The sequence below is a fragment of the Nannospalax galili genome, unplaced genomic scaffold, assembly GCF_000622305.1.
Source record: "Nannospalax galili isolate Female #2095 unplaced genomic scaffold, S.galili_v1.0 scaffold242, whole genome shotgun sequence".
NCBI lineage: Eukaryota > Metazoa > Chordata > Mammalia > Rodentia > Spalacidae > Nannospalax > Nannospalax galili.
Window position 1 is genome coordinate 2,345,433 of NW_008348081.1, and position 18,190 is coordinate 2,363,622.

Sequence of the window (18,190 nt, forward strand, 5' to 3'; positions counted from 1 at the left end):
GTTTGTTTTCTGTATCTTCAGTTTTGTACATTTGAAGAGCCATCTATAACCAGAACACCTTTGCTTCCTTTTGAGTTTAGATGTCCTCTACCACTTTCTCTTGCCTAACTGCTCTAATTATTGGACACATTGTTGAGAACAAATGGCAGGTGTCAGCATCCATACCTTCCTAACTTTAAACAAAAAGTTTTCACTTTTCTCCACTGAGTATGATGTGAGCTCTGAGAACTTGTTATATACAATCATTGTAATATTGAGGAATGCTGCACCTACAACAACTTGTTGAGATATTATATAAGACATGCTCAATTTTCTCAATACTTTCTTCTGCTCTATGGAGATAATTTTATGGGTGTTAGCCTTCTTTCTGCATGTCATATTTTTTCACTTGCCTATAATGAACCATATTGTACCTAAGCATAAAAATCTACTTGAACATACTATGCAATTTTTAGGTAGTATTGGTATTGGGTTTTCTACTATTTTAGGAGGTTTTTAATCTATATTAATCAAGGATATTGGCCTATAACTTTCTTTTCTTATATAGTACTTTGATTTTCACATCAGGCTACTGTTCATTTTATAAAATGATCTGAGATGTGTCTGTTCTTTTCATTTTTTTCCCTAATTAATGCTTTCATATGTAGTATGTTTCTAGAAACTTATTTATTACCTCTAAGCCATGTAATTTGGTAGCATGAAGTTGTTTACAGTAGTTGCTTAAGATGACCCTTCATATTAGTGTAGTATAAATTATGAGACCTCGTCACTCCTTAGAGCTCTCTCAAGAGTCATTTCATCAAGAAAAAGTCTATTTCACAGATCAACCTGGTTTATGCACCATCTATTTCATATATCTTAGTGTAAGCAGTTTCTTGTCTTGTAACTGTGGCTTGTCTGTTCTTTTCCTTGTCCTCAAAGTGTAAGTCAGCTTGTTGATTTGACAAGCTTCTGCTTCTCTTAGCTTCCCTTTGAATGTTTCTGCTGTATCTCATAAGCTTGGGTATGTTACATACTGACAGCTTTTTCTTTCACTTTTTCATTTTCCTTTGAATTTCTTCCTTGATACATTAATTGTTCACTAGTGCATAAATTGCCATATATTTGCAAATTTTCCAATTTTCCTGCTGCTGATTTCTAGTATCATACCAATGTAGTCAGAAATTATAAGAAATCATATTTTATATGATTTCAATCTTATATTTGTTCAGACTTATTTATGTCCCAGCATATGCTCTATCCTGGAGGAATTTTTCTGTGCACTTCAGAATAATTTATATTCTGCTGTTGTGATGGAATTTCTCTGTTAGGACTTTTGATCTACAGTGCTGTTCACATCAGCTCTTTCCTTGGTGGTTTTCTGTCCCAATTATTTCTACATTGTTTAAGGTGGGGTGTTGAAAACCCTTAGGTATTGCTGGCTATTTCTGCGTTTACTTCTAATATCTCTTTTATACATTAGGTCCTCCAATGTTGGGTACACAGATGTTCCACAATGCGAGCAATTTGGCTCCTCTGTTACTGTTATATAGCGACCAAGAGATCTTGCCTGATCTCAACTTCTCACCTATACCACCTGATGCTCAGTATAGGCACCAGCTTTTGTTCTGTCTGCTCCATGTACAGCCCCTCTTGCTCTCTTTTCATTACCATTTACAGGCAGAATGTTCTCACAGTCTTTTAGTTTCAGCCTACAGAATCATTAAACCCAAAGGGGTGGACTCCTCATCTGCATTAATCATTGCATTGCAACAACACAATGCTCACTTTTGTTACACCTTAAATTCTATTTGCCTTACAGCTACTTTAGCTTTATCTGATTAATATTTGAAGAGTTTGGTTCTAAGACATAGTCCTATGTATTCATCTTTCAAAGCTAAAAAAAAAAGTAATTAAAATGACCCATGGTAGTTGGGAAGGTAGAATGACTTTCCCACACAATAATTTATGTGCAATTATTGCATTACAATTTCTTAGAGGAAGTTTAAGGATTCAGGGACTGCAATACTAGGCCACCTATGCTTACACAAATATCTGAATTCATGATCCATTCAGAGTCCTTAAGTGAGACATTAATCTGATTTCTCTACAGGAACAATAGCAGACCTTGGCTATGGAATTTTCTCCAATGTGATTCAGGACTTTTTCATGCCTTATTCTTGTCTAATCACCCTCATCAAGCCCATTAAATGCATATTCATTTTTTAAGGATCCTCATCTACCTGGGATGAACATTATATAACCTTTACCCAATGACATTCTGTGGCTGAAAAGCATCAGAGAGCTGGATCTTTCAACTCTTGTCCTGCAGATTCCTTACACAAATAACGGCTGTACTTACAGTTCTGTTACCTATCTTAACTCATCTCACAGTCACCTGGAAACTAGACAAATTGGCAAGTAAAGACTTTAGTAATTGAGTGAGAAATAGTTCAGAAGAGGAAAAATAAAAACTCGTGTATCTTTCAGAGAATTACTGGGGGTGTCATTAAAATTTTAAAATAGTATGAGGGGTTCATGTAGCTCTTCACATATGATCACAGGAACTGGATGCCAACACACACCTCACCAGCAATGATAACAGGCCTTGGAGAGTGTTTATAGAAAACTTTAGGTTGTGTCTTTCCCTTTAGTGCCAGATGCCTGGTCAAGTTTACATGATAGGTTATATAAGACACCTAGAAAAAGAACTCTAAAAATGCTGAGAAGCAGCACAGTCCATTTTGACAGTGCTCCAACAACAGTAACAAACAGCTGGAAATCCCTAACAGCTACCTACATTCAATAACCCTTAGTTTTGAGTAGGTCCCTGATGCTGACATAGCCTACAATTTCAATGAGGGAAAAATGCAGGACTCTTAGTGATTATTTCTCTGCAAAGTCCCAAGAAAACTTAGCAATATGATTCATTTCTTTTCAAAACGCAAGAGGCAATCTTGTCAAAAATCAGTGTATGATGCCCTGCGGGGTGAGTTTCCACAGACCTCTCTTTCAGCATGTCCTGGCAGTAAGCACTTCCCAAGCAGCATAGTACAACAAGGGCAACAGTTGGGACAGCTCCACCTCCTTGTTATGTGAAGGACAGTGAATCTGGCTTCAGGATTCGGTGGTCTCAGGTAAATGTCAGGGATTCCTACTTCGAATATGGGCCAGCAGAAAAAGTGACCTAACTACAGCAAACAGATCCCATTCACAAACTTGGTTATAACGGCTCCAATAAGTGCTGGGTATGAGGAAGGTGCCTGAGTGAACTCCTACCTGACATACTTGATCCCTTCTTCATAGAAATAAGGCCCCACTGCTCTGTCACATTAAGATTTCAGGAGTTTGTGGTACAAAGGATTAGAAATACAGGAAAGAGGCTTCAAAAGAAATCTGAAGAACCAAAAGAATCTACCCTACTCTCTTTAACTTTTAAAAATTTCCTTACCCTAGTTTCTCTTGCTGAGGCTGATCCCTTCCAACCTTCACTAAAGTCAAGATAAAACTTAAAAAATTATCAGCACTCTGCAGATTAGACATCATTTTGAATGCCAGTCCTCCTTCATGGTCTGCCTGTTGACAAATACTTTGTAGAAAAATCAAATATCAAAGTCTCACATTCTCTCTAGCCTTTATAATTGTGTCCCAGTGAAGCAAATGGTGGCAGGGATTTCTTCCATCTCAAGTAAACATAAATATAAAACTTGCAAAATATAAACTTTCTGATTTAGTAGTTAACATTATTTCCAGTTCAATTCATGTACCTTTTCACAGGTTTTCCAAATATTTTCACTGGGTCTCTTCATGACATCATTTAAAGACTAAGAATAATTAAGATTAATTTACCTGGTTTTGATTGACATATTCACTCACTTTATGCTACAATGATTTTGTGTTCTTCTAGAAGTGTAATTTAAGCTCTAATACATGAAACCATAATCTGCTCTGAGTACTTTTTACAGATGTCAGGTAAGTTAACTGGCTCATTATTTGCATTTGGATTTCTCGCATCACTAATATGAGTATGCTTTTCTCATTGAATTGGTAGCACTGAATTAGATAAGAGTGAATTAAACACATATTTGTATAGTTGTAGGAATGACTTTTACAATACAGACATAATCTGGATTAATGACTTTTACCTTACCTTGCAACCAAGAAGTTACTGTTTGTAATGTAAATAAGCAAACTAAGACATTTGCACTTCTTGTGATCTGGGCATATGACCTTAATTCCTCAGGACCCCTCCTTGACTTCCACCCAAGATAATGAATGAATGTATGTTATACATGTTTTAAATTACTGGAAGCAGATTATGTACTTCATTGAACAAAACTAAAGACTGTTTGTAGTTCAATGTGTGATATTCTCTGCCTAGGGATGAAAAGGCAATATTCCCTCATGAGCTAATGGTAGGTCCTGAGTTCTACTTCCCCATTTTATGCTGGTGATTCTCTTTCAATAAAATAATCAAAGCCCAGGCCACAGAGCACAGCTCCAATGGACATCTGAAGGAACAAAGCTTGGCAGTCTGGGGCCACACTTGGTGCTAAAATGAATGCTAAAAGTCAGGATGTTTCCTTTATAAATATTGCTATAGTATGGCTTAGTAACACCACTTAAGGTTATTTCTATATTAAGTATCCTGTTCCACGATCTATGTATCAGTCCACAGGCCAAGCCCACACTATTTCAATAACTACAGCTTTACAGTATGTCAAAATCAGGTAAGTTCTACAATTTTGTTCTTTTCAAATATTACTTCACTCATCCAGACCTTTGACTTTTTATGTTAACTTTAAAACTAGTTTCTCAATTTTTTTCTAAGGCCTTCCAAAACTACAACTGCCATTTAAATCTGAAGGAAATGAGACATAATAATATGAAATTTTATGCTTTTGAATATACCATATTTCTCCATCTATTTAGGCCCATTTTGGTGTACATATGTAGCTAACAGGTACCTTCAGAACATTCTTCCTGTGACAGCTCCCAGCTCAGTTTGATACTGTGTTATTCTATCCATTTGACAATCTTATTTTTTTCATTAGTGTGCTAAGCTTATTTACATTCAAAGTATATAAGTACACTGATATGATTGGATTTATGTCTCTCATTACTTGTATTTCATGAGATTTTATTCCTGCTCTTTCTATATTTTCTTCTGTGTTAATTACATAGCATTTGCATTCCATTTTAATACATTCCTTTTCTACCTATAACTGCTTCTTTTTATTTGTTCCTCTGAAGATTTCAACATGTACTTGATACTCATCCCAATCAATTTAAATTGGACACTGAGCTACTAAAATTAAAATATAGTAACACTGTCCCAGCAAAGAACTAGTTAGCATTTATATGCTACAGCTGAAATATACACACATATAAACACATATGTAAATCCATCAATTCAATGAATCAGTGTTACAATTTTTGCCTTTCTATCATTTCTATCAAGGTAACAGAGAAAATGTTCCTTTGTGTATCAGAAAACATTTTTTATTTTAACTCTACTTATGTAACATACATTTTGTGTTTCTATTTCTGGTATCTATTTAACATTAATTTTAATTCAGTTCAATATTAAGTACTAGACATTTTCTCAAGATATTGTGTTCATTTTACATTTGATTAAACAACATTTTTAATTTTACATTTATGTATTTTTTAATATTTAAAATTTTATTTTTATTTTTTTAGTTATATTTTTTTATTTTTTTAGGCAAAGCATTTCATTGCAGCTTTAAAATACTCAAATTAATAGTTATACAATATTGAACTTATTATAGGCCTGTAAGACATAAAATTGAATGAGTTTTTAAGCTTTAAAAAAGATCTCCATTTCATTTTAAAGTATACTGTTTCTTACAGAAAGACTCATTGTTTTGGTAATAAGACTGAGAGGTAGACTCATGCGTCTCTATTCTGTATGCATCTGAAAATTACTAGTCCTAATTGGCTGCATTCAGATCCTTGGCATCTGCGTACGTCTATAAAGTCATCAGGTAGATGTTAATGGTAATGTTTATCAACTCTACTAATTAATGTGACATAAATTTTTATCCTTTCTTCGCAAATATAATTCATTTTTTAAATTTGTTGATTTTTTGTTGTGTGTGTTTATCACACAGAGCTCCCAAACCATCTTATTCAACTACACACCCAGTTCCCAGATGGCACCTGCCCATAGTCTCCCTCCCACCACTAGAGCCCTTATACTCTGTTATCCCTGCTACTGTCCGCTGTGTTGTCGGCACCCCCAGCCGCTCCCCACTACTTGTCCATCTGGTGCATCTAGTCAGCCTATCTAGAAGTCTCTGTTTTAGGAAGGTCAGCTGTTCCTCATCTACCGGCAATGAGTTGTCAATATTCATTTAGATAAGACTGGGGTCTGCTGTTCATTTTCCCAGTTCTATGCTGGATTACTATCTGGGAGTCCCTTAGGCCACCCTGGCCAACAACTCAAATGAAGGTATGGCCTATCTGGCATTGTTGCTTATTATATAGCCTTTGCTATACATATGGACTCTTAAAAAATTATATTGGCCCCTTTAATCTTTGGCTATACTTTCCTTTTGAGTGTTTAAGGCCGTACATACAGTTAACCCACCCAGATCAACCCATTTGTTTTTACTCTTTAGGCATTTTGATGATCTGTTCCTCAGGGGTCACATGGGCTTGGGAGGAGATCCTGGCTCCTTTTACCAGTTTTGCCTATGTGAAGATGAGTCAAAGTTCCTGCTTGACCAAGGCGGGTTAAGCTTGGAAGCATGGAAATGATTCCTCTATGATGACCGCACTCTTTGTAAACTGGACACAGGTTTAAGTCCATCTTGTAGGGTCTCCTCGGCCTCCTTGATCACCCACCGACCACAGCTACAGGACGTTTTGGGAGATGCTCATAGTCGCCTGGAACTAGTTGACCTAGGAGGGCAAGGAGCAAAAATTGTCCTATATGTCCCTCTGACCAAATTAGTACAGGCCTCAAAGTATGTCAGTTAAACATCCAAGAAGGTTAGTTCCACCAGTCTGGTACTTTCTATTACCATATGCTATGGAGCTAAAACTTGAGCAAAAACCAATTGTTCTACCTTGCCTAGACATATATTGTTCATCCGGTATGTATAATTTGTCAATAGGTTTGTGGACTAATATGGTTCCCTCTGGTTTTTAAAACTAGCTAGGCATTATTTTTATCTCTCACATTGTCTAACCCTTCCACTTTGGTATCCCCATTTAAAGTACCCCTATTTTTCCCAATTCTCCTTTAGTAATAATACCCTTCTCCTATGGTCTCACCTCTCTTGAGCACCTTCTTTCCCTTTACCCATAAGCTTCCTTGTATGGCCCTAACCCAATTTTTATCCATATCTCCCTTATTAAGGCCTGTTTCCTACGGTTCTTCTCTTTCAGGTTCCTTCTCTTCCTTTACCTCCCTTGTTCCTTTCCATTATCCTGGTTTCTGAGGTTATGTCTGAATACACACTCGCTTATCAGGATTTGGTTGTAGGATCCACATATGAGGGAGAACATACGTCAATTTTTTTTCTTCTGAGTCTGTGTTAAATCACTTAGTATAACAGTTTTAAGCTCCATCCATTTATCTGCAAATCTCGTGATTTCATCTTTCTTTACTGCTGAGTAAAATTCCATCATATAAATGAACCACATTTTCATTTTCCACTCGTCAGTTGAGGGAGACTTAGGTTGCTTCCATCTCTTAGCTATTGTGAAAAAAGAGCAGCAACAAACACGCATTTACAAGTGTCTCTGCAACAGGATGAGTTCTTTGGATACATGCCAAGGAGTGGTAACTGGGTCAAATGGTAGGTTCATTTGTAGTTATTTAAGAGTTCTCCACACTGCTTCCCATAGGGGTTGAACAAGTTTACAGTCCCACCAGCAGTGGATGAGTGTTCCCCTTTCCCCCCATTCTCTCCAACATTTGGTATGACTGTGGTGAGACGAAATCTTAAAGTGGTTTTAATTTGCATTTCCCTAATTATTAGTGATGTTGAACATCTTTTAAGATGCTTCTTAGACATCTTTACTTCTACTTCTACTGCTCTCTATTCAGCTCCTTAGCCCATCATTTAATTGGGTTACTTTCTGCCTTCATTCTCTGTATTTTAGGTTCGTTACATATTCTGGATGTAAAACCTGTCACATGTATCGTTGGTGAAGATTTTCTCCCATTCTGTGGGCTTTCTCTTCACTTTCCTGGTTGCCTTCTTTGATGTACAGAAGCTTTTTAGTGTAATGAGGACCCATTTCTTGATTCCTGATCTTGATTCCTGAGCAACTGATGTCTGGCTTAGAAAACCCTTTCCTAAACCTCTATCTTGTAGGATTTGGCCAATGGTTTCTTCTAACAGTTTCAGAGTTATAGGCTTTACATTGAGGTCTTTGATCCATTTGGAATTGACTTTTGTGCAGGGTGAAAGATAGGGGTTTACTTTTATTCTTCTACAGGTGGAGATCCAGTTTTGCCAGCACCATTTGCTGAAAATGCTGTCTTTCCTTGAGTGAATATTCTTGGCCCCTTTGTCAAATATCAGGTGGCTGAAATTGGATCTACTCATGTTTGGGTCTTCAATTTTGTTCCATTGATCTATGGGTCTATTTTTGTGCCAGTACCATGTAGCCTTTATGACTATAGCTCTGTAATACAGCTTAAAATCTGGTAAATTAACCCCCCCCCCAGCACTGCTCTTAGTGCTCAGGGTTGCTTTGGCTATCCGAGGTCTTTTGTGCTTCCCTATGAATCTTGGGATTGTTTTTTTCCGATTCTGTGGAAAATGTCATGGGGATTTTGATTGGCATTGCACTGAATCTATAAATGACTTATGGCAGGATGGTTGTCACAGTATTAATTCTTCCAGTCTATGAGCATGGGAGATCCTGCCATCTGCTGATGTCTTCCTTAATCTCTTTCTTTAAAGATTTAAAATTTTCATTGTAGAAGTTCTTAATGACTTTGATCAGGTTTATTCTGAGATATTTTATTTTTCTTGCAGCTACTGTGAAGGGGAGTGTTTCCATGTACTCTTCCTCTGATGGCTTGTTACTGGTATATAGAAAGGATACAGACATTGTAGGTTAATTTTGTAACCTGCTACTTAACTGAACATGGTAATTATTTCTAGGAGTATTCTGGTGGAATTTTTGGTGTCTCTTAGATATAATATCATATCATCTGCAAAAAGGGATAATTTGAGCTCTTCTTTTCCAATTATTACTCCTTTAATTTCCTTCTCTTGTTTTATTGCTCTTGCAAGAGTTTCAAGTACTATGTTAAAGAGAAGTGGAGATAGTAGACAGCCTTGTCTGGTTCCTGATTTCAATGGGAATGCTTCCAGTTTTTTTCCATTTAGAATGATGTTGGCTGTGGGTTTGCAATATCTGGCTTTAACTGTGTTGAGGTATGTACCCTCCAGTCCAATTCTCTTTAGGACTTTGAACATAAATGAATGTTGAATTTCGTCAAAGGCCTTCGCAGCATCTACTGATATGATCATGAAGTTCTTGTCTTTGATCCCAGTAATATAATTTATGACATTTATTGACATATATATTGACCATCCATGCATCTCTGGGATAAAGCCAACTTTATCATGGTGGATGATCTTTTTGATGTGTGTCTGTAAGTGGTTTGTAAGTATCTTCTTGAGAATTTTTGTGTCTACGTTCATTAAGGATATGGGTTTACAGTTTTCTTTTTTGGTTGTATCTTTACCTGACTTTGGTATTAGACTGATACTGGCTTCATAGAAGGAATTTGGAAGTTCTCCCTCCATTTACATCTTTTTCAGTAACTTAAGTAGTATTGGATATAGACTTTTAAATGTCTGATAGAATTCTGCTGTAAATCCTTCTAGTCCTGGGCATTTTTTAGTCATGGGGTTTTATATTACTGTTTCAATTCCTTTTTGTGTTATGGGTCTGTTTAAGCTGTTAATCTCTTCTTGGTTTAGTTTTGGTGGTTCAATCCCTTTCGATTTCCATCCATTTCTTTAAGGTTTTCAAATTTAGTAGCATATAGGTTTTCAAAGTATTCCCTTATAATGTTCTGTAGCTTTGTGGTGTCTATTGTGGTATTTCCCATTTCATCTCTGATTTTGTTGATTTGGAGGTGCACCTTCTTTCTTTTGGTTAACTGAGCTAGTAGTCTGTCAATCTTGTTTATCTTTTCAAAAAACCAGCTCTTGGATTCATTGACTCTTTGTATTGTTTTCTTTGTTTCAATTTCATTAATTTCTTGAGTTGCAATGTTAAGTCATTTATTTGTGTTTTTTCCAGGTTTTTTTTTTTTTTTCTGTCTTTTTGAGACAGGGTCTCCCTGTAGCTCCAGCTATCATGGACCTCACTATGTAGAGCAGCCTGGCCTTGAGCTCTCAGAGATCCACCTGCCTCTGCATCCTGAGTGCTGGGATTAAAGGCGTGTGCCACCACGCCCAGCTCCTGATTTTTTAATGCAGGCACTTAGAGCTATAAACTTCCCTCTAAGGACCACTTTCAGCATGTCACATTTGTTGTGTTGCATTGTCCTTTTCATTTAGGTCCAGGAATACTTTTGTTTCTTAATTTTTTTTTGACCCATTCAGTATTGTGTTGTTTAATCTCCATGTGTTCATGTGGTGACGAGGGCTTCTTCCGGTGTTCATTTTAAGCTTTATTGCATTGTGGTCTAATAAAATGCATGGAATTATTTAAATGTTTTTGTATCTGTTGAGGTTTGTTTTGTGCCCCAGTATATGGTAGATTTTGGAGAAGGTTCCATGGAGCGCTGAATAGAAAGTACGTCCTTTGATGCTTGGGTGGAATACTCAGTAGACGTCTGTTAGGTCCATTTGATATATGGTATTGTTTAATACAGATGTCTCTCTGTTAACTCTCTTCCCTGGTGACCTATCTAATGGAGACAGTGGGGTAATTGAAGTCCCCTACTATTAATGAGTTGGAATTAATCTGGGTCTTAAAGTCCTGTAGTATTTTTATGATGTTGGGTGCACCAGAGTTTGGTGAATATATGTTCATGATTGTAATATCTTCTTGGTTTATTGTTCCTTTGATGAGAATGAAGTGGTCCTCTTTATCTCTTCGATTAGTTTTAGTTTAAAGTCTATTTTGTCAGATATTAGCATTGCAATGCCTGCTTTTTTCTTAGCACCATTCACTTGGTGTATTTTTTTCCATCCTTCCACCTTAAACTAGTGTCTGTCCTTGAAAGTGAGATGAGTTTCTTGCAGACAACAAAAAGATGGGTTTTGTTTCGGAATCCATTCACCTAGTCTGTGTCTTTTGATTGGGGAGTTCAGTCTGTTAATATTTAAAGTTATTAATGAAACATGTGTATTTAATCCTGTCATTTTTATTTCTGTTCACATTCTTGATATAGCTGTACTTTTCCACAGTTACACCTTCATTAAATTTCTTGCAACAATCTCTTGGGTATAGTCATTCCTTTCTTCAGCTCTTTGAATTGCTTCCAGAACTCTCTTAAGAGCTGGTTTTGTGGACATGAATTCCTTCAGCCTATTTATGCCATGGAAGATTTTTCTTTCCCCTTCGACTATAGTTGATATTTTGGCTGGGTATAGTAATCTGGGTTGGCATCTGTGGTCATTTAAAAGTGGGAATACTTTGGTCCAGGCTCATCTGACTTTCATAGTTTGCACTTAATAGTCTTCTGTAATTCTGATGGGTTTTCTCTATATGTGACTTGTTTTTCTTTTGCAGCTTTCAGTACTGTCTCTTTGTTTCATACATTTAGTATTTTTACTATGATGTGCCATGGAGAGTTTCTTTTCTGGTCCTGTCAGTTTGGTGTTCTATATGCTTCTTGTATTTGTATGGACATGTCTTTATTTAATGTTGGGAAATTTTCTTCTGTGATTCTGTTGAAGATCTGTTCCATGCCATTATCTTGGGATTCTTCTCCTTCCTGTATCCCTATGATTTGTAAGTTTGGTCTTTTCATGGTGTCACACAATTGCTGCATATTCCATTCTTGCGCTTTTTAATTTTTTCATAATCTTTGCTTGAGTGGTCTAGTTCGTCCACGTTATCTACCAGTGTTAATATTCTGTTTTCCATTTCATTCATCCTATTGGTAAGGCTTTCTCCTGTCGTTTCTAATTGGCTTACTAAGTGTTTCAATTCCTTCTTCATTTCACCCTGTGTAGTGTTCAATATTTCTAGCTCTTCTGAATTCATTAAGAAATTTATCCCTATCTTCCTTCAGTTCTTTTATTTTTTTGTATTTTCTTTAAATTTACTGAATTCTATTATCATGTTTATAATTGTTCTTTTGAGTTTCACATACTGCATTATCTCTACGGGGTTCTAATTGTACTCCTCTAGAGGAATATTGGTATTTGGTGGGGATATGTTATTTTGGTTTTTCATGTTATTATTTTTTCTCTGTGATTTTGAGATGTGGATTTCTTTTGTAGTTTCTGATTCTTGTGTGAGACTCAAGCCTTCAAATTTACGTCTGCTTCTATTTGTAAACTTTATGTGCCTTTGTGGTTTACTTTTTTGGGCAGAAAAAGCTGGCTCGTCTAAGCCTCCGGTTCTCTCCTTTGATTTTATATTGGAGTGACCAGATTGCTTTTGTCTTCAGGAGTTTCCACAGAGGCTCAAGTCAGATCAGGATCAAATGTTCATAGGCTTTCTCCTAAGGTCTAGATACTTCCAGGAAAGATGTTGTTCTCAGGAATTTGGGGTTGGACTGGCCTGGGAGCAGGGCCCAGGAAAGACGCTGGTCTTGGGCAGCTGGTCACCTTGCCACCCAGAGATGCAAAGGGAGATGGGGGTGGTAAGAGGCCCCAAGGGCTCCTGGGGACTGCAGGGAGGAACTGGGTTGGTCTGGATGCAAATGATCAGGAAGCTGAGAGGTAAGCCCCAGTGTCCAGGAAAGAGGCATGTGGGTTATGCAGTCCAGGGAAGCAGAGGGAGGTAAAGGTGGGACCAGTTCAGTGGGCTCCTGGTGACCGCGAGAAGGTACTGGGTTGGTCTAGATGCAAAGGATCAGGAAGCAGTAGTGGTTCCCCTGGTGTCCGTGGTGTCAAGACAAGAAATGGGACAGCACCCAGGCCAGGAAGAGAGATGGGCAAGGGAGCTAGGAGGGTGAATGAGGCTGGGGGAGTCAAGGCGCAGAGGGCATAATGAATGGACTTACCCAGGACAGAGCCTGCCGGGTGGTCTACATTTATTATTTTTTTTAGGAGTCGGAACACTGATGTCACTGTGTGAGTGGAGGTCAGAGGGCAATATATGTGATTTTGTTTTTTCCTTCCATCATGTAAGTCCAGGGAATCAAACTCAAGTCAACAGTCATGACAGCAAAAGTATTTAACCACAGTCATGGGGCTTGACCCTTTATTAGCTAATTGAAAAAAAAAAATTAGCAGGATCTTAGTCACAGACAGAAACTAGCTATGTAAAAGTGAGTACGATTATCTTTTCTGTATCATCTAATCTATCTTCTATTTTCAAAAGAACCCTTTCAAGCAACTGCTCGCTGCCAACAGAGTGATCATTGTAACAAATTTAACTGTACTATTTGTGTCTGGAATTTGCCTTGATATCATGGACAACAGTTCACTTATTTTGTGCCCATCATCATCTCACTGGCCTTAATGACTACAGAATTTCATATTCTCATCAAATGTCAGCTAATGTTACACTTCTGGATGCTTATCCCAATTCCCTTCAGTGGAGTCAGGTGCCTTCCCTGTGTGTTCTTAGCACTCTCCCTGCTTGCCTGTCACAGCCTGTACAATCTTACACTGTATTTATGTTGATGAGCTCGTACCCCACACTGATTCACTACAGAAATGTCTATGTCTCAATTTTGTATGTCCAGTACCTAGTAAGTATGAGGCACATAGTAAAGACCTAAGAATAACTATTGGAAAAAAACTGATTACATACCCAAATCTTTTCAAGTCACTAATTACTCCAAACTACTCACTCTTATTCTTTGCATATTTACAAATATACATTTCTTTAGCATTTGGAATGTGCCAAATACCAGAGGGATTACATTTTAATAAGGAAAAACAGAAGAAAGCATATGTACATGGTTTAAATGAATAGATAAGTAAACCTATCTATCCTGGTTATAAAAATAATGTAATTTTTCTCATTTTCAGTTATTTCTCACTGCAATAATAATCTGGCTCATTTTTTATTATAAAGCAAAACTATACAGTAATTGGATAAATGGGCAATGTGACAACATACCAGAGACACCATGGCCCAACCAGTCTTGTTATAGATGAACTCCAAGTTGTTCCTTCTTAAATAGAGCAATCCACCAACAAGCGACACTAACAGAGCCAAAGCAATGGTGCCAGAGTAGTTAGGCGGCCTGAAGACCCGAATCTGCAAAAACACACGAAGATTTAAAAAATAAAAGAGAACCACAATTATCCATATTCTAGTCCTTCCCATTTTCAACACAAAGGATTCAGAAAGCTGTCATCCTATTGTTCACGTCTGTCCTTGACACTACCCTTTATTACTCTCTTAATGAATCAAAAGTACATGCAAAAAAAGTCATGGCTATGCAGAAAGACTATTTCATTGTAACTTTCTGTTTGCCTAACATAATCTTGAACATTTTCCCATGAAGTTATTCGGCATTTTTGTATTTTCTTCATGGAAATATTTATTTGGATTATATTTAATTGAGATTTGTTAGTGTATCATTTATTTTAAGAGCTCAACATACATCTAGATACATGTCATTAGAAAAGTGATTGGCAAATATTTACTCCATCCCATGGGCTGTCATCTGCTTTCATGCTGTTGATCTTTAACACATGAAGGCTATTTTTCAGAAAGTGGTAAACTCATGGTTTCTAAAGTTCATAGAGATCTTGGTTCTGATAACATTTGCTACTGAAAAGAACCAAGAAGGATTATTTGAAGACATGGCTCACTGAATGCTGGGTCGACTACAGAGCTAAAACAACAATAGCCTGCAGTAAATCAATTAAACAGAGAACTAAGTTTCCACTTTGAATAAATATTGATGAAGCCATGTCTCAAGAACCAAGAGCCCACACAGAGGAGCACCAGCTCATCAAATCTCAGACAATTTTAGCACTACACTCACAGCAGCAATAAATTAAACAGTCTCAGGAAAAAGAAAAGTAGGTTATAAGAAGTTCTAAATGCAGGAGGTACTACATTCCAAGCCGAGCCATGTAAAATATCAAAGTGATTAAGTGGCAAAAGGCAGGAGGCAGGGAAAGGTTTAGGGCCACTGACTTTATTGCATTTCCATCAGTAGGTCAGGGAAGGATGGCAAGTTTGTTTCCTTAAGATATATAGTACAGATAGAGGAGAATCAGGATTGATCAGCTTGTATATCAAATTCAAATTCATGCCAGGTCCCGTGTCATCTACAAGAACTGGCTACTTTCAGAAGAAGACTGAACTACAAACCTTAGTTTTAAAGTGCCAAAACATCATAATATTGGACAATTCTTTTTAAAAAATCACTATATGGCTCTGTTATCAGTAATAAACATGAAGAAACATAAAGACTTAAGTAAGCCTTTCACTTTCAACCCAAAGGTGAAGCTTAACTAGAAATATGGAGAAAGAGCTAGAATTTTAACCATTTTGCAACCATCCCTGAGAAAACTGAACCAGGCAAAGAATATTCATGAATACTGTACCTAAAAGAAAGTTCTGATGAGCAACAGGATAACTGCATAGTCTTCCTGTATACAATCTATTGATTATAAAGGCATGCAGGGGCTATTGAAATGTTACAGATAAAATGGTATTTTAAGGACATGACAAGGAAATGAAGTTATACAATTTTAATATAGACCATAAGAGCTGAAATTAAAGGTTATCCTGTATAAAACTTTGAAGCTCACAACTTTACTATGATTATAAGTATAATTCATCCAGATTAATTTTCGGGGGGGGATATGTATATGTGAGGGAAGGCAGAAGGACTTGACGACTTGAGGATGGGGATAAGAATAAGAATCATAGACAACAGATAATTCTGTGTAAGAGATATATTGATAATACAGTACTATTTCCATTTTTAAAATATTTTCAACCTTACAATTATCTTCAATTTTTTTATAATTAATCAAATAATAAGAACTAAACACAAAAGAACTAAATAAAAATAAGTCATTAGGTCACAATCACATCTAATTAAAACTAGTTTTCTTTAAAGAATTTCTTTAAAGAGTATTTTTTTTTTAATGTTGTCTATGTGGAGGTGTGGATGTACATGTGAGTTTAGACACCCAAAGGCCAGAAGAAGGTGTTGGATCCCCAAGAACATTAGGTGGTATTAACTGCTGAACCTCCTCTTCAGCAAAAAATTTAGTATTTCTTATAACAAACTAAGAGTACTCTGAGATAATCCATGTCTTCTTACACCAAATAAATAACACACTGCCTAGTACATTATGTGACAAAATATTTTTAATGAACAAAATAAGGAAAGAAGTAAAGTCACCAAAATATCATTCACACTAATCATACAGGTAGTATTACCATACAGGAGAAATATGGTAATACCACAAGAGACTTTGTTTCAGAAATACGGGTTTATAACTTTTAGTAAAATTTCAGAGGTTATCATCACTTTCAAAATAACTGGTTACAATAGCTTCATACAGAAAAATTGGGGAATAACTGAGAAATACAGCCACGAGCCCTCAACAAATACATTGGTAGGATTATTTTTACCAGTTGCTTCCAGAATTATAGCTTTCAATCTATACCCACATTAATATTTAAAAACAAAATTCTAGAAAATATTATTCATGTGACTTTTCTAGTCAACTTTTCACTTGTTAGACTGTGAGATTTTTCAATGTGAAAGTCTCTTATTTTTGGATATCTGATTTGTTTCTGATTTTGTTCCACAATGTGAATGTGGTTAAAATTTTTTTCATGGCAAGAAACTTGAAACAACTGATTATATCCTTGAGTTCAATTCCTTCAGGTGGAATTGTTAAGTTACATAAAACAGATATAGGACACAAATTGTTAGAACTCGTATACCAATTTACAGTTCAAAGAACAATACATGTTAGGATGTATTTCTCCGTGTCTCTAAAGCTTTTTATTTTTAAATTACATAAAAAATATTTTACATCTTGCTAAATTAGAATATTTTATTATTCATATACAAACATTTTCATAGTATTTTTCATTCCTTGAAATTTTACTTTACCTAATATATTTTAATGTTCATTTAGAATATTAATCGTTATGCAACAAACGATATAAATTCACTTGTTCAATCATATTTGATTTACTAGTTATAGGTACTAAGCCCAGATTTCTTGGGCTGGGAATGTAGTGGAGTGGAAGGATATATATTCAGCATCCATAGGTGCTGGTGGGTTTAATCCTCATCAGGGCAAAAGCAAAAACTATTTTCTAGGCAAAGAAAACAGCCATAGTTAAACTAAAAAACCAAAACCAACCAACAAACAAAAAAAAATCTTGCAGTTTCATTCAATAGTCTAATTAACTAAGTCAATCAATCAATATACAAAACTGTAGACAATAAAAGCACAAAACCATACATGAACATCTGTTCTGTCAGCAATCCACTTTGCTAGCTGTTCAGCTGCAAATCCAATTCTTTGAAGGTCAAAAGTGTCAGCTCTCTTGGGTCTGCCTTTTGAAGGAAAATGCATGAATGTTGGAGCAGAGTTCATGTTGAGCTGTAAAATATATGAGGAGAATACTCATTATAACCACATCCCAATATTCTTTCTCATTCTTCTCAAATTTTACACACATTTTAGTGTGAATTTCCAAACGAGAGAATTTATTACAAAACTCCAAAAGACTTTCCACAGCTTAATTTGTTTTTATTCATTTTAATATATTAAATGAAATAGAACTGGTGAGTTTGCATAAGCTGTCTGAGCTGTCACATTGAAAATAGCATTCGTATGCTGACTTGTCTTTGTAGACTTTTATAATTAAGATGATACAAAAACTGCCTAAAAGTGTGAAACAGAAATGCTGTTATTAGTCAGCATATGAATTATTTCACTTCTTCAGCTGTTACTGGAATTCGGGGGGGGGGGAATAACTACATTATGGGATTAATATCACATACATCTGATGTAAATTGGATTTTTTAAATTAAAATTTAATAAAGATTATTCTATTTAGCTGTGGTCGCCAAATAGAAAGC

At 36.2% G+C, this 18,190-nt stretch overlaps 1 protein-coding gene across 1 annotated transcript in view; it reads right to left on the reverse strand.

The window, feature by feature from the left end:
• The window catches only part of Tusc3 (tumor suppressor candidate 3), a gene marked incomplete in the record, with an annotated part of 221,011 nt that overhangs the window by 107,464 nt on the left and 95,357 nt on the right, over window positions 1-18,190 (reverse strand). The window contains 2 exon segments of the mRNA XM_017800973.2: window positions 14,233-14,373; window positions 17,568-17,708. Of these exon segments, the coding sequence (XP_017656462.2) occupies window positions 14,233-14,373; window positions 17,568-17,708 (282 nt within the window).